Consider the following 18,292-nt stretch of genomic DNA (forward strand, 5'->3'; position numbering starts at 1 on the left):
GAATTTGGAATAATTGTTTTGATTTTACTCAGCATTGCAGAATTGCTTTCAGTAAATAGACAAACTGTTCTGATCAGTGTTGTCTTGTTGATCTGATACATATATACATTATTATTATTTTTTTCAATACAATATTTGCTCAGTACAGTATAAAAATTCTACATATTAATACAGTAAAATGTTTTCACATTGTGATATTTCACAGTGCAAAATCTTTGCAATATGATTATTTTACTGGGTAATATTTTTTGCTATGTTTTTTTTTTACACTGCAGTATTAATACAGTACTATTTTGATGCAAATTGTTCAGTTCATTTAGATCTTCCTTCACCTCTACACTAATTACAGCTAAAATCTCTTTAATAAATGGTATAATAATAATGTTTGTGTGTGTTTGTGACAAGTAGAACACCCGTTACTTGATACCGGTCTATGATTAGGCTGGCAGGGGTGTGTATGTTTCTGAAAGTCTCTCCACACCAGTGACTAGAGAAACAAGGACAGCTCAGTGTCTCTCAAAAGTGAAAGCCCCACAGGTGTAGCGCCACAGCGTCATTTTTATCCTCAAAAAACAGTAAATTTTCCCTCTGCTAATATTACCACATTTTTAATTTCACTTCAATATTATTTTTTAAATGGTATCCTGCTATATGGTAAGAAGGTGACCCTTCTCTTAGCAATGAAGTGATTGACAGCCTTCGCTGGAACAGATTTGTACTCAAGCTGTCAGACAAGTAGCTTGTTAATCCTGCTATTATTAATTATATGGTATTGTGCTGTTGGTCATACTGTGTACGAATTCATTGCCTTTTTTCTGGTAAGTTTGATGTTGGCATATAAAAGAGCCATTGTGCTATAATTAGTTGTTATCCAGTCAGTTGGATGTAGTGGAATTTAAGTATTTGTGCCCTTTCTTAGTTAATTCTCTTGTTTTATTTGCTTTATTTATATTTATAGTTTAAACATTATTGTTACTACTTATTGCTTCTTGCCCTTTAGGCTTTACTATAAACTCAATGAAGGCAGTCTGAGATGCTTGGTCTGAGAGAAAGGGATGAATCTACCAAATGAGTAGGCAAATCTGGCAACACCTCTGGTCTCTAATGCACATGCTCTGGTTGCAAATTTAATAACATGCCAGACATGTTTAGCTTTATTAGTATAGAACAGTAAGGAAATTAACAAAGATAAAAGGAATCTTTGAGTACTCTATTAAACACATGACTGCTGCATGACGCCTGTGCACTGTAAGGGAGTTTGGCAGTAAGGGAGAAATTGGCACTAAATCAGGAAAGGCAACTTGCCGAATTGGCAGACACACCCTCCCTTCCACAAACCAATCGGAGTGAAGTATCGGGACACAGCCCGCATAGCTGATGATGACACGACACAGCAACGTTCTTTAGTAAGTTGCTAAGCTGCAAGGTGAAACCAAAACTAACATGACAAAATGTGTACAACAAAACAGACATGTAAACCTTTTTAAACGTTTAGACTTTGCTAATGATTAGTTAAAATGTGCCTCAATCAGATCTGATGGTGAATCATATTTAGTGAACAATGTTGGGAATTTTTTACTGAACATTTCTGACCCATATTGATCTCCAAACCCTTAACCTCAAACCCCAAACCTCAGACCCCGCCCTGTGATTAAACTGGTTAGGCTAGTCTGACTCTGGTACACACTACAGACTGTAGTCTAGTGTTATGTAAAGTTATACATGCAGTTCTGGCAAAAAAAAGATCATTTAAAAATGATGAGTTTCTTTGATTTAACCAAATTGAAAACCTCTGGAATATAATCAAAAGGAAGATGGATGATCACAAGCCATCAAACCAAGCTGAACTCTTGAATTTTTGCACCAGGAGTGTCATATAGTTATCCTAAAGCAGTGTGTAAGACTGGTGGAGGAGAACATGCCGAGATGCATGAAAACTGTGATTAAAAACCAGGGTTATTCCACCAAATATTGATTTCTGAGCTCTTAAAACTTTATGAATATGAACTTGTTTTCTTTGCATTATCTGAGGTCTGAAAGCTTTGCATCTTTTTTGGTATTTTAGCGTTTTCTCATATTTTTTGCCAATAAATGCTCTAAAGGACAATATTTTTATTTGGGAGAAATGTTGTCCGTAGTTTATAGAATAGAACAATAGTGTTCATTTAACTCAAACATATACCTATAAATCGCAAACTCAGAGAAACCGATTCAGAAACTGAAGTGCTCTCTTCATTTTTTCCAGAGCTGAATATGTTGCACTGTGCTGTATCTGGCTGAAAAATGGTGAATGTGTCCCTGCGGTATAGGGAAGGCCTCAGGCCTGCCGGCCCACTGTAACTCGACACGAGTGTCTCAGCATTTTTTCCACATGGCTCTGCTCTGTTTAACACCGCGTTGTGTGACTGTTCACTGTTTGTTTGATCACATGATGAGCAGCTGAATGAAGCTCTGCTCTGCAGCTGTGTCTTCTAGAAACACTCCATATGAACTCAGTGACACGGTTATTTACAGACATCATACGCCTCTTTATACACAACACTGTTCTTAAAGAACCAATGTCCTGCATTTCTCAACTCTTCTTGTACCTTTAACACTGATATATGTATATCAGCTCTGTTCTGACCTGATTGTCTACTGTGGATTATGCCTTATTGAAACACACTCAGAGCTATGACACAATTTATAACTTCACTGTAAATGGATGGAGCTCAACTAAGAAACATTGAATATTTGGCAATTTGGAAATGATTCAGCTGAAGATGTAAAGAAAAGGTTATATTGCAGTGTGTTGTGTATGTAAGGGCTGCTGTATACAATGACAGCATGGAGTGTGGAAGAGAACCAATAGGGAGTCGAAAAACCCAGGTTCAAGTTCAAGCCAGGTTCAAGTTCAAGCCAGGTTTTACTTGCACAACTAAAAGAAATAAAATATTCAGCATCACTTAATAGGATTGCTTGGTTCAGTACTTCAAGCTAAATGTTCAAGCTGTATAAACATATAATCTGTAGATTCTAGGTTAGTAATGGGTGGGGCTAAACTGCTGTAGGCTGAATAGGTGGGACTACACTGCAATATAGGCTGAATAGGTGTAGCTAAAACAGTGTGGCTTTGCATCCTTAAGTTGGAATTAATAAACGCCGGGTTCAAGTTCAAGCCGGGTTCTACTTGCACAAACTAAAAGAAATACAATATTCAGCATCAATTATTAGGATTGCTTGGTTTATAACCTCAAGCTAAACATTCAAGCTGTATAGAGCTAGGTTAGTAATGGGTGGGGCTAAACTTCTGTAAGCTGAATAGGTAAAATGTTGTAGGTTGAATAGGTGGGGCTAAAGTAGTGTTGGCTACATAGTTGGGCCTAAGATGCTGTAGTCTGATTGGGTGGGGTTGAATGTAGTTGGTAATGAGAGGCCGAGCCTGCTGTGTTGAAGTGCAGCTAAAGATGGCACTTTTAGATCTTCATGATTATCTCTAATGAGAGCTTAGCATGGGGCAGCATGTCGCTAATTACAGCCTGTCTCAGTACAGTGAAAACAGTGTGCCTCTGCACCCTGGAGTTGGAATTAATTAATTAACCTGGATTAGGTATTCCCAGTGGTCCAGCTGTAGCCCTCCTCTGTACAGGGTTAAGAGTAGTATAAAACCCCCTAACATCTATATGCACATACTGAACACATAATCAGAAACAGCTACTTTCATTTGCTGGCCACTTTATTAGAAACCCCCTTTTGAAAATTTGTAATAAAGTGACCATTAGTGGAAGTAGAAAGGGGTTTCTAATAAATTGGATAGTAAGTGGATGTAGGATGATGTTTGTAATAAAGTGGCCAGTAGTGGAATTAGGGGGAGTGTTTCTAATAAAGTGACCAGTGAGTTGAATTAGTGGGTGCTTTTAATAAAGTTTCCAGTGCGTGGAAGTGGACAGCTGTCTGTAATAAAGTGGCCAGTGAGTTGAATTAGTGAGAGTTTCTAATAAAGTGGCCAGTGTGTGAGAGTGGATGGGTGTTTCTGATAAAGTGGCCAGTGAGTTGAACTAGTGGGTGCTTCTAATAAAGTGGCCAGTGTGTGGAAGTGGATAGGTGTTTAATAAAGTGGCCAGTGATTTAAATGAATGGGTGTTTCTAATAAAGTGACCATTAAGTTTAATTAGTGGGCATTTTTAATAAAGTGGCCAGTGAGTTGAATGTAATGGGTGCTTTTAATATAGTGTCCAGTGTATCCAATTCAATGATAATTAATTTAGTAAAGAATTTTAATAGAATGATATAAGTTAATATAAGTTGTTTATAGACCTGTTCAGATAAATAATGTGTCAGTGTGCGTGGTGTGTGTTTTGCATGTAGGTGGTGGGTGAGATGTGTGAGTGATGTGTCTCTGTGCTCAGACTGAATAAAGTCCTCATTCTGAGAGTTTATGAAGACCAGTAGCGTCAGTCAGTTGCTGTGTGTGTTAATCAGTGACTGAATCAGTCTCACCTCACCGCCCTGTGTCTAGCTACTGATGCTTCAGTTTCTCTCTCTCTCACACACACTGACACACACACACACACACACACACTGTGTGACATTTTAATGTGGTGTTGTTTTAAAAGAAGAAAAAAGTCAATCATCATCAGATGTTTGTGTGAATCAGTGTTGAGACTGGTAGAATTGACTCTTTGAGGTATATAATGTAGGCTGCAGCTGACTGGTTGAGATTTAGGGTTTAGAGTTCGGATGTCTGGTCGTTCTCAACTCTGTTACCGATTCACTTACAGAGAAAATGCTGAAAAAGTCTGTACTTAGGTTTGAAACTAGTATTGGGTCCCATGACATTTGCCATGGCCTATTAAAGCTAAAAAAAAAGCCTGAGTTGCTTTTCTGTTCGCAAGGACAATCCTATTCATAGCTGCTGGTCATGATCGTTACATCTCCACAGTGAGTGGTAAAGCCTTTTGAATTGTATTTCTGGTACACCTGTGATCGAGGAAAGTTAAATACCTGCAAAACTTTAAAATTGGGATGTCCAATTCTTCTGGCACTCACCATCAGGCCTCACTCAACCTCTGAAAATCTCATCTTTCCGTTAACTTACTGAACAGTGTTCATCCACATTCACAAGATACCACCTCACAATGTCTACAGGTGTAGGAATTCCACTGAGTTAACACTTCATGATTAGTTTACACACTGCTGTCCCATGACGTTTGGCATGCAGTGTATATTATTCGAATATATGGTATTTTTATTAATGCTATAGTTAGCGTTGTAATGATCTAATGACCTCATTCTCTCCTAGTTTCTAAATATATGTGTGTGTGTGTGTGTGTGTGTGTGTGTGTGTACGTGCAGAGTGGATGACTTTGGTCTGGGGCTGCTGCTGAAGACGAAGCAGATAAAGCGGATGATCTCATCTTATGTGGGAGAGAATGCAGAGTTTGAGAGGCAGTATCTGGCCGGAGAGCTGGAGGTGGAGCTAACACCACAGGTGAGGCTCACCTGTGCTGCACAGTGTATGATCTATTAAGGATTTCTGTGATGCTGCCATTTACAACAGTGTAATAACAGAACGCCATAAGATGCAAATGAGCCCTGCAATTGTTCTGTTATGATATTGACTTTGTTAGCATGAGGCTAACTACAACAGTGCAGCGTATAACAGCTCCACTTGGTATGAAAAAAGTCGTCATAATTTATAGACTGAGCTTCCTTTACTTGTAAGCTACAATAGCCTTGTAGCTTCAAGGCTAACTGGTGCGTTGCAAGTTTCTAATACATGTTAGCTACATTAGCATTTGTGACTCTAACTTCTACTAGTTGTTAGCACCATTGGCCTTGTTTCTTCAGTGCTAATTTGAGAGGTATTGGATTCCAGTGCTTGTTAGCTATATTATCCTAGTAGCAGCAACACTAATTGTTGGAATATTAGAAAGCTTGTTAGCTATATAAGCCTTCTAACAGCAATGCTATATATTTGAGTGTAAACTTTCATTACTGTCAGCTCCAATAGACTCAGGTGAGGTATTAGATTACAATTCTTAGTTAGCTACATTAGCTGTGTAGCTGCAATTCTATATGGTTGAGTATAAGTTTCTATTACTTGTTGGGAACACTATTCTTGTAGCTTCAGTGCAGATTGATGGGATTTAAGCTTCTATTGCTTTTTATCAACATTAGCCTTGTAGCTTTAGTGCTAACTGTTGGAGTATATGCTTCCAATATTTTTTTGTTTCGTTATTATCATAGCTCCAGCGCTAAGTGTTTGGGTATAACTGTTCTGGTTGTGTTTGTAGGGAACGCTGGCTGAACGGATCCGGGCTGGAGGGGCTGGAGTTCCAGCTTTCTTCACGGCTACAGGATATGGCACACTCATCCAGGAGGGAGGATCACCCATTAAGTACAATAAAGATGGCACTGTGGCCATTGCCAGCGAGCCCAGAGAGGTCTGAACCACTGTTAAAACATTTTCAAGACAAAGAAAAATTCCACTACATATTTAAATTTCTATGTAAATGTCATTGTTTGAGGTGTACATATGAGAGTTGAGTTTGGTGTGAATTATTGGTTCATTGTAGAGAAAATGACCATCTTGGTCAGTCTGGCTACAACACAAATATAGCTACTTGATTTGCTTTTCACAACCACAAGTGAGCCTATACGTGTTTCCTTAGTACATGGAATGATTTATTGGGGGTGTATTTTTCCACACAACACCCTACATACAGATCTGGAAAAAAAGAGACCACTTTATTTATGAGTTTCTTTGATTTAACCAAATTGAAAACCTCTGGAATAAAATCAAGGCGAAGTTGGATGATCACAAGCCATCAAACCAAGCTGAACTGCTTGAATTTTTGCACCAGGAGTGGCATGAAGTTATCCAAAAGCAGTGTGTAAGACTGGTGGAGAACATGCCACGATGCATGAAAACTGTGCTTTTCTTTGCATTATTTGAGGTCTGAGAGCTCTGTATCTTTTTTGGTATTTCAGCCATTTCTCATTTTTTGCAAATAAACGCTCTAAATTACTATTTTTATTTGGAATTTGGGCTAATTGCTGTCCATAATTTATAGATAAAAACCATAATGTTAATTTAACCGAAACATATACCTATAAATAGCAACAATCAGATAAACTGATTCAGAAACTGAAGTGGTGTCTTAATTTTTTTTAAAGCTGTATAGCTATTTTAATTTGCTTTCCAAAGCCACAAGTGGCACATCCAAATAAAGTGATTCCTTGTGGACTATTTTTCTCCACAACACCCTACATATATGCCTCCACTAATTGAATGATATATGGTTTTTAGAAACATGTTTTAGAACCAGTGCAACCCTCTATGGTAAAAGAGTGTCTCAGACATCAGGCAGTGTATTTATAAACATTTGGTGTAATATTTTTTCAGGGTTGAGATGTCGGGCTCCATTCACCTCCACTGTGAACAGCTCTGACCAGGAGCGTTTCTCTAAAATGGAGCATTTCACACCAAACACACTTTGAATTACTAATTTTAACGATAGAATTCTGCAGAGCATTTTATAAAAGAGGAGATGCAACAAAATCAAAATCAAATTAAATATACAAAATGCAGAACATGGTTCAGCTCCCTTACAGCTCTCTCCCATACACCCTAATGGCATTGAACATGGCAGTCCTCTGATGAACAGTGTACTCTGTTCTATATAAATTATTCTGTATTTTTATTTTTTACAGGGACAAACACAGAAAGTGCTTTTTCACCTAGATAATTAATGAGTAGCCGTGTATTCTGTCTATCTTTATGCAAATGTGTTGTATTTTCCAGTTAAATGCATGGCTAGAAGAAGTTTTCTGTGTGTTCAAATCAGTAGACATCGGCACAAAATCCAACCTCTAACCTGTACTGATCGTTTATTGCGCTCAGGTGCGTGAGTTTGGAGGCAGGCACTTCATTATGGAGAAAGCCATCACTGGAGACTTTGCCCTAGTTAAAGCATGGAAGGCAGACAAAGCAGGAAACATCATCTTCAGGTACGCAGCTCACCTGTCTTACATAATACATCATGTGGTGTCATATGCTTATAGTAAAGTGTAGGTAATATTCAATGAGTGACTGTAGCGCAGATTCAGTGTATATGTAGAGAGTAAAGTAATTTCAATTGTTTGTATGTACATATGCTGTATTGACCATAAAACTACTTGACGTGATAACAATACCTACATTTAGAGTGTTATTAATATATATTCACTTAATGAGAAACTGTAGCTCCGATTCAGTGTATGTAACAATACCTACAATCAAAGCGTTATTAATGTATGTTCACCTAAATAAGAGACTAGCTCTGCCTCAGTGTATATCATCACAATGCCTACAGCTCTGGAAAAATTAAGAGACCACTCCAGTTTCTGAATCAGTTTTTCTGATTTTGCTATTTATAGGTAAATGTTTGAGTACAGTGAGCATTGTTGATTTATTCTATAAACTACAGACAAGATTTCTCCCAAATTCAAAGTAAAATATTGTCATTTAGGGCATTTATTTGCAGAAAATGAGAAATGGATGAAATAACAAAAAGGATATAACAAGTAAAACAAGTTCATATTCATAAAGTTTAAGAGTCCAGAAATCAATATTTGCTGGAATAACCCTGTTTTTTTAATCACAGTTTTCATGCATCTTGGCATGTTCTCCTCCACCAGTCTTGCACACTGCTTTTGGATAATTAAACCTGCTGTTAATGATGTTGATGGTGATGATAAAGGGAAGTCCACTGCCTTTTAGATATCATTATAGGAGGATATCAGTAATTTCTCCTTGTTTTTTTGGGTTAAAATCATGGCAATTTGTTTGGATTGTCTTTTTCATTGCTTTCAATCTCCACCAGGGGGCAGTGTTTCCATTGTAATGAATAGTTGTGTATTTTTAGCAATAATAGATTGTTTTTGGGGCATCATTAAATCACAGTTAGCAGTGTTTGACTCTAGTCTCTTATGTGTCTGATATTCATTCTTTTTCATAAACAGAAAAACAGCTAGGAACTTTAACCAGCCCATGTGTAAAGCGGCCAAGGTGACGATTGTGGAGGTGAGTGAAATGTCCTAATTCCTGAGATCTAAGTTATGTTTGAGTCATTAGGAGTGAATTTACATAATAATTTCTATACAAACATGAGTTTATGGTGCTTTAGGATGTTTCACTTTCACTCTGAGAGAGCCCCACATCTTCATCTGTCATATTATCTGAATTTAATCAGTATAGGTCCTTCAAACCAGCCACGGCAACACTTATGAAAGGTGAATCCATATTACAGAAAATGGCACTAGTTTTATTATTATTTTCAAGCATAAAGGACAACCTAGTGCTACATCAAATGGTCAGCAGATGTCACTGCTCCTTTAGTTAGCTTGATAAGAACCGATGTGACAGAATTTTCAAGGTCACATTTTGAATTAATGTATTATTTTTGGCCAAATAATCTCTAAAAATAAATGTAAAATACAAAAAAGTAATCCTTAAAACTAGGTAACATTCATAATCCATAATCCAGATTCTAGGTCCCTTTCCAATATAGAAATGTTTATTTAGTTTAGCTCCACCCATTCAGTCTATGTCAGAACAATTTAGCCTATGACAGCTTATTTCTGCAGAAGCAGCTTATGACAGTCAAGCCCCACCCTCTCTGCATACAGTTGTTTAGCCCCGCCCATTCAGCCTACAGATGCTGTTTGTAGTATTCCGCCTATAACAATTTATCCACACCCTTCCAGCTTACAGCAGTTTAGCCACACCCATGCATCTTTTAACATGTTACTTCCACCAAGTCCACAGTACTTTAGCCCCACCCATTCAGCCTTCATCAGTTTAACCCCACCCTTTCAGCTTACATTAGCAGCCTATACCCAGCTAACAGAGAACTTTATAAGAATGTTCAGCAACGTTTCAAAAATGTTGAAGGAAGGTTAACATTCCAGGAACATTCTGAATATGTGTGATATAATAATAGTATCTTACATTACAGACACATTCAAAGTAACATTCCCAAAAATAAAATAAAAAAAACACTGACACAGGTGATGTTGCAGCAGTTTAAAAACGTTAAATAGTTTAAAAACATTCAGAAACCTTCTAAGAACAATTATTGAAATGTTCAAATGATTAAGCTTAAAGCAGTGTCCTAGCCTGCATTGTGTTTTTAACATTGTTACAAATCAAGACAGAGGTCATTTAAAGGTCATTAGAGGTTGGTGTATACATGAGTGTTTTTTTTATATTATTTTACATTATTAAGTCATTCATGCACTGACTGCAAGTTAAACTAATGCAGTATAAATGCATGTCTAGCATGTATTTCTACAGTACAAATCCATATTTACATACGGAGTTACCTGTATAAGGTGTTGATCAGTGGTGTGGTGTGGTGTATGTGCTGCAGTAATAAGGCAGTACAGGGTGTGATTAAGGCTGCTTTAATCTGAGTTAATGCTGTAATTACAGCACAGAGCAGATACACTTATCTGAAGAGAAAACAGCACTGAGAGAAAGAGAGAGAGAGAGCTTTCTGCAGGGTGGTTTCAGAGCCAGGCAACTGTGTGTGTGTGTTCGTGTGTGCACAAGCGCGTGTGTGTGTGTTCTGGGCTAAACTGTTGTTTTTGGCTTGGGTCATTTCTCGTTCACAGCGGGGATCGGTCTAAAATAATGTGTGTACACACATACACACACACACACACACACACACACAAACTGCCTGCTGTCATGCAGTGTGATAGCGCTGATAAGACTGTAGAGGGACATGGTGAGCGCTCGGTTTAAATAAAGAACAACCCCTAACACACACACACTATTTAGATATAGAACTTAATGATTATTTATGTAATTGAGTCATTTGATTTTGTTTGACTGTTTTTCATTTCCCATCATCAGCATTCACAGGTCAGACTTAATCCAACCGGTTATGTACGGACGCCAATGAGCCAGATCGTTATGCTCATTTGTCTACTACACTGTTATTCTGCCACATACCACTACAGTAGCTCCTTCTACAGACCCCTGAAGGTGGTATCTGTTGTATCTCCACCAATAATTTCCAGCAGGTCCTTTATTATTTATTTGCTTGTTGTAAATCCTCCAAATTAAACTTATTTTTTATCTTTTATCAACTCTGAATCTAATAACACATGTATTTAGCTTTTCAAAACATGTACTGGTCAATCTCAGGCAGCTTTACTTATTTTTTTTTTACAAGGTTCTTAAGCTAAAATGGTTACAAAACTCATGTGACATTTAAAAGGCATGTTTAAAACCAATTCCACTTATTGCTTGGATTTGATCTCACAAAAAAAGAACAAAAAAATCCCTCCAGTTACTGGCACTCATTCCTGTTACTACTCTTTATGTTTTGATTAACTGGAATTAAAGTAACAGGAATGAGGTTTTTAGCATAGAATTAGCAAAATCATGAAATATAGCTAAGTGTCAGCTATGCTAATAGCACGAGGACACTTAACATATTCTAGTGATTTTCCCAGAATGTGTAGCATAATTATAAACAAATTAAGATCTAAGAACTAATTTAGGTAACAGGAATTTAATCAAGGCGTCAGAAGGCACTACATTGTGTGTGGAAATGTGTGGCAATGGGTTTTAATGGTTTGGCTGATTGGTGTGTGTGTGTGTGTGTTTCTATATTGGTGTCCTTACAGTGCTTTATAAATATGTTATAATACATTTATAGGAAATGCTGCTGAAATTCAATGTCCAGTTTAGAGAAAAGCTGTTTGACAAATTCAGGCTCAGTGTTCCTATTACTTCTTCACCCACATCCGGCTCCAGGTCTGACAATACGCCCAGCTCCCGGTTCCGTCTGATGTGCAGAAAAGCCCAGCTGTGCAGGGGACACTGGGTAATTTATGCGCAACAAACCAAAGGATTAATCAGCGTCTGAATTGAATAAAAGCAGGAGGGCTTTGGCTCACACCTCTGAGGAGGAATTTCATCAATACACAATTAGACCCATCATACACAACCACAGTGTGCACTAGCAGAACCCCAGAACCCACACAAATGGACCAAAGAAAAAAACACACACATTTGTTTTACTGTTTTAGTAAGGACTGCACACTGATTGCCTCCTTATTGTAGAGGAATAATGCTACACCTACACATAAATCTACACCTAATCTTAAACTTAATCTCAAAATCTAGCCTTAACCCCAAACTGCACTTGACCACTGTCACTTGACCTTAACCTCACTAAACCTAATGTAAACCAAACCCTAACTCTAAACTTAACCTCTGTATCCTACACATAAATCTTTTTATAAATATTATTTTATTTCTATAACTTTCCCATTTTCTCCCCAATTTACACAACCAATTACCCAGCCCACTCATTAGGAATCCCCCATCACGAGTGATGCCCCAACACCAGGAGGGTGAAGACTAGCACATGCCTCCTCCGATACATGTGAAGTCAGCAACCACCTCTTTTCAAACTACTGTTGATGCAACATTACCGAGTAGCATCGCAGCGCGCTCAGAGGAAAGCACAGCGACTTGGTTCGGATACATCAGCTCACAGACACCTTGTGCTGTGGACATCACCCTTTGAAGTGATGTGGGGAGAGAGCACCATCTACCCACCCGGAGAGAGCAAGGCAAATTGTGCTCTTTCAGGGCTCCGCCAGCTGATGGCAAGCTACATGAACAGGATTCGAACTGATATCCTGATCATAGTGACAGCGCTTAGCCCGCTGGACCGCTCGGAGCCCCACCTACACATAAATCTAACCCTAAACAGTCAAAAATGCTAACTTAAATGTTACTTCACTAAACTAAATGTTACCCTAACATTAACCTGAATCTCAAAATTAACCTCAATATCCTACACCTGAACACAACCCTAAACTTAACCTCTATTCTGAACTACTCTGCACCTAAGCCTTATCCTAATTTTAAACTCTATATCCAAAATCTAAACTTGAGGCCAATGACTTAAACCTAACCCTATTATTTTAACCCCTGTAAACTAAATCTAAACCTAATCATAGCTTTTACCTTAGTAACCTAAACCCAGACCTATATATAACCTTAACCCTACATTTAACCTCAATGTCCTACACCTTTTCCATCTTTGAACCTGAGTATCTAAAAGGTGAAATCTTTCTGCTCTTTTTGATCGTGTTAAACAGTCAGAGCAGAAACATCTCTTCATGAGCTTATTCTTCATGTTGTCCTGACACTAAGAGGACATCTAGTTCCTACATAGACAGCAATACAAGAATGCCCACACACACAACCTGGATCGATTGTGGAGTGTTCTGGGCCTCATTCTACCTGATAACAGAATAACAGAAATCACATGCTGGTCCAGCACGCAGACTCCCGTTGCCTGGCAACCAGCTGGCATACTTCATTATCTTTACCTTCATCACTTCCATGCAAATGGTGCAGCTTTTAATTTAGCATAATATTTGCTAATGCCACACCCAAACCTGCCCTCATATGTGCAGTTTAATTTACATAAGCCCACCCTTTTTTATGCAGATATTTTAAACTGTGAGCTGAAATAAAAAAGAGAGCATTCAGGGGTTAATGAGCCAGTGGTTGTATTCCCCCATACAGCCTATTAAATGTTTGGCCAACACATGGAGCCTACAACAGCTTAACCCCACCCACTGAGCCTACAGTAGATGAGCCAACCCGTAAAACCTGCAGCAGCTTAGCTCCACCCATAAAAGCTACAGCAGTTTAGCTCCACCCATACAACCTACAGCACTGTAGCCCCTCCCTGTGAGCCTACACCGGTGTAGCCACACCCATTAAGCATACTGCAACTAACTGTACCAATTTGGAATACAGCAGTTTAGCCCCACCCATACAACCTACAGCAGTTTAGCCCCACCCAGTCAGTTGACTGAGTTTATCCATAGCTATTTAGCCTTCAGCAGTTTAGCTCCACCCATTTGGACAGAAGTTTAGTTCCACCTATTTGGACAGCAGTTTAGCCCCACCCACTGGGACAGCAGTTTAACCCCCCCCATTCAGCCTACAGCAGTTTGGCTCCACCCATTTGGACAGCAGTTTAGCCCTGTCCATTAAGCCTACAGCAGTTTGGCTCCACCCATTCGGACAGCAGTTTAGCCCTGTCCATTCAGCCTACAGCAGTTTGGCTCCACCCATTCGGACAGCAGTTTAGCCCTGTCCATTCAGCCTACAGCAGTTTAGCCACACCCATTTGGACAGCAGATTAGCCCCACTCATTTAACTTATAGCAGTTTAGCTTCACCCATTTGGACAGCAGTTTAGCCACACCCATTCTGCCTACAAGAAAAACAGTGGGTATGGACTCTTTAAAAGTTTAATTACAGTTAGTTGATATAAACCACCTGGATTAGGTCAGCAGTGTCGTACTACAGGTTTTGGGAGAGAGGACGTGTTGCTAAGCGCTGTGAGCGACAGCAGCCTGAGAATGGCACGCGTGATTAGGTCATCATCAGTGTTAATACTGCGCTGTCTCTTTTTATCAGAGGGTTACTGCTACAGCAGCCCTGACACACACACAGACAGACACACACACACACACACACACACACACACACACACACACACACACACACAGCTCTCTTTCAGGTTCAGCGTTGACATTTCCGCTGACATCTGAAACATCATACACGCATGGTCACTGTTTGATCATTCTCAGGTGATTCCTGGATCCACAGCGGCCCACACAGAGCAAAACATCCCCGATCACCCCGATCCACCCCCCCACCCCAGATCCCTTTCAAAACACACACACACACGAACACACACACACACATACATCATCTCTCAGAGATTTAACCGGCTTTGACAAGCCGCACGCTCCAAAAAAAGAACAAACCGCTGAGAATAAAGGCCCGTGCCCCCCCCGCAGGGCTCCAGCTCCATCGCTACACTTCCCTTCACCGCTAAAGACCTTAAAGAACCCATCTCCCACATTCCTACTGTCTACTTAATCCCCCCCACACCACTCATATAAATCTGCTTACTGTTCAGTGTCTGTGTGTCTGAGTTTATAAACCAAAACAGCCATAATTCTCTTTTTCACCAACCTCTCTTTATCTCTTCCAGTAAAGGAATCAGTAGCTCTGATATGTGTGTGAATGATCTCTGTTCTGATTGACTGTTTTGATCAAACAGCTGTCCAGGCCTTATTTAAACAGGGCTGGATAAACTACTGTAGGCTGAATGGGCAGGGCTTAATTGCTGTTGGTTAAATAGGTGGAGTTTACAAGCTGTATGGGTGGGTCTAACTGCTGTAGGCTGAATGGGCAGGGCTAAGCTGCTGTAGGTAGTTGCTAGTGTTTATTCAGAGTACAGTACTGTAAGTGGTTTAGTAACAGGTGGAGCAGGCCCGGTTTGGTGTTATTCAGATTTACTCTGTGCTCTTCTTTTCTCTGCTGCTCCACTGAGGAAGGGTTGGGGCTCATCGATTGGCTGTTTGAGTCTGAGCCTTTATTCCGGCCTCAGATTTCCACCCAATATTTTAGGAGCTTATTAGACTCCTGAAAAGAAAGCCTGTGTAAGAGTGTGAGAGGCATGAGAGAGAGAGAGGCATGAGAGAGAGGAATGAGAGAGAGAGAGAGGAATGAGAGAGAGTGAGAGAGTGTAAGGAAGAGAGAGAGAGTGAGAGAGAGAGAGGCTGCTTGGGCTCAGTGCTCTCATCCAAGTTTCCTAAATGTGACAGTATGAGTTTTTAACGAGTCTATTTAATAGAAAAAGTTATTTTTACGTTCACTTTTAGTTACAAAAAACTGTAACTATACTGTGTATCAATCCTACAGATTAAAAAAAAGCTGTATTCAGTGTTTAGTGAGGTCACACATTTCTGTATCTACCCATTTTAGATCTTACATTTGTTCTGTTTCAGGTGGAGGAGATTGTAGATGTTGGGACATTTGCAGAAGAAGACGTTCACATCCCCAGTGTTTACGTTCACCGCATTGTTAAAGGGAACAATTATGAGAAACGGATTGAGGTGAGACAATTTCTACGATTTTTCAGATCATCGCTAGCTGCTGTGAACTAGGTAATATTTACTGTGAATTATTCAGTGTTCACTTTGATCTATTCAGTATTCTCCATGGTTTATTCAGTATCCACTATGAATATTTTAGTATCTACAACAAGTTCATCAGTCTATTCTGTATTCTCCATGGTTTGTTCAGTATCCACCATGAATGTTTTAGCATCTACACCAAATTAATTGGTTACTACTGTAAACTATTTAGTATCCACTTTGATGTTGCACAGTATCTACTATAAATTTCAGTATTCATCTGAATTTTTTCTTGGTGTCAAATGTGATTTGTTCAGTATCCACTATGAATTTTTCAGCATCTAAAACAAATTCATCTGTAACCACTGTGAATGATTCAGTATCCACTTTGACGTTGCATGTTATCTACTATCTACTATGTCAGTATTCACTATGATTTATTTAATATTCAGTATAATTTTTTTAGTAACTACTTTTGTTTATTTTTTACCCACAGAGACGCACTGTTAAGAAAGCCCAGACTGGGACAGCTAAGCCGAAGAAAGATTCGGACGTGGTGAGGGAAAGAATTGTACGCAGGGCAGCGCTGGAGTTTGAGGACGGCATGTATGGTACGCTTGCTCAAAAAAAAAAAACTGTTTATTAATCAAATAAATGTTGTTAATATTATTATTTAAACACGCATGTCTGTTTAGTACGAAAAGTTATTAGTCAATTAGTAAAGGTCTTATTAAAGTTGTTTTGATTTTCCAGCTAACCTGGGCATTGGCATTCCCATGCTCGCCAGTAACTTCATCAAACCTGACATCTCTGTGTACCTGCAGAGTGAGAACGGCATTCTGGGACTGGTGAGATTTCTCCGTTGCAATTAAGGTCTTTGAAAGTTCTGGGACATCTCGTCGTCTTTTTTATTGTTTTGGGTGATATTAAATGTTCTTATCCATCGCTGATCTTTTGACTGGTGCTGTAATTGCGGGAATAATGTAATTCCACTGTTGTTAAAAGACAATAAAAACGCTGCTCATTACCACTTTAATGAGTTTATGAGATGATGGTGATGAGGGTGATTTTCCGCAATCATGTGGAGCAGATATGCAGTACTGTTTCCTTGCGGATTTATACTTTTATGATGTATGATAAGTCCTTCAGCCTTTCTGCTCAAGTGTGTTTGATGAATCTGACAGATGGTAAAGAATGGGTGGAATCATGACCTTGAGCTTGTTTTTCTCTGTTTATTAAACTATTAATAGAAACTGCTGTCAATCCTTTTTTGTGTTTTAGTGACCTGGTTATTACCATAAATAGAATGAAAGCACATGCATGTTATTTATGATGATTGAATTGTTTATGATGTTATACTAATAAAAATATTGTTTTGTGGTGGTGTTAAACACGGCAGGGTCCCTATCCTACAGAAGAAGAAGTTGATGCTGATCTGATCAATGCAGGTGGGATTTCAGTGTTCTTAAACTTGATACCTGCAACTTGGACTTGGTTAGAGAAACTGTGAAACCTGGTGGTGGTAGTGTAATGATGGTCTCCGTTTCAGAGCCTGGGCGACAGAATATAAAGCACATCAGTACACTTCAGTAAAACACTACAGTGAATTTTTCTGGCTTTGCTGCTGTAACAGCATCTTCTCTTTTGGTATTGTTATGGTATTTATTTGCTGCATACTTTGCTGTGAGGTTGACTACTTGACTACAGCAATTATAAAAAATTATTTTAATTTTTTTTATTTTTCAAGCCTATATCTTTTAACACTCTTTAATTCTCTTTAGTGGGTCTGTATGGTGGGCAGGCATTCCTGCTGTGCTGTAATAAAGCTGTTTATGTTTGCTGTTTCCTCTTTAGGGAAAGAAACAGTGACTGTCCTCCCTGGGGCGTCGTACTTCTCAAGTGATGAATCCTTCGGCATGATCAGAGGGTGAGACACCAACATTTCCATGTGTCCATTTATCAAGGGGTCAGCTGGCTTGCATTTTATCCACCCACCCACCCACAGGGAGTTTGGGCAGTTTTGCTGTCTGAGACTCTGAGGCTGTGGTATTACCAGGGATCAAATCTGTGACCTCATGATGACCTTATTATGGGTCACACAGCTAAATATTTTATGACCAGTGTCCACAATAAGCAATACAATATGACCGGCAGTATTCTATCTGTCTTTTTCTTAGGGGGAAAAGGTATTTTTTGAATTAAAATACTTAGCTGAAAAATAACATTATTATTGCACTTTGGATATGATCATAATTGTTTTAAAGGTGTCGTTCTGCTAAAATCCTCATTTTCTT

General features: G+C 38.9%; 1 protein-coding gene across 1 annotated transcript in view; it reads left to right on the top strand.

The window, feature by feature from the left end:
- Nucleotides 1-18,292, top strand: part of oxct1a (3-oxoacid CoA transferase 1a) — a 66,271-nt gene that overhangs the window by 4,451 nt on the left and 43,528 nt on the right. Inside the window, exons 4-12 of the mRNA XM_007247169.4 lie at nt 5,335-5,470; nt 6,276-6,425; nt 7,886-7,992; nt 8,986-9,046; nt 15,870-15,977; nt 16,495-16,609; nt 16,752-16,846; nt 17,398-17,446; nt 17,853-17,925. Coding sequence (XP_007247231.2) covers nt 5,335-5,470; nt 6,276-6,425; nt 7,886-7,992; nt 8,986-9,046; nt 15,870-15,977; nt 16,495-16,609; nt 16,752-16,846; nt 17,398-17,446; nt 17,853-17,925 — 894 coding nt within the window. The remainder of the gene's footprint in view (nt 1-5,334; nt 5,471-6,275; nt 6,426-7,885; nt 7,993-8,985; nt 9,047-15,869; nt 15,978-16,494; nt 16,610-16,751; nt 16,847-17,397; nt 17,447-17,852; nt 17,926-18,292) is intronic.

The sequence above is a fragment of the Astyanax mexicanus genome, chromosome 12 (genome assembly GCF_023375975.1).
Source record: "Astyanax mexicanus isolate ESR-SI-001 chromosome 12, AstMex3_surface, whole genome shotgun sequence".
Classification (NCBI taxonomy): domain Eukaryota; kingdom Metazoa; phylum Chordata; class Actinopteri; order Characiformes; family Acestrorhamphidae; genus Astyanax; species Astyanax mexicanus.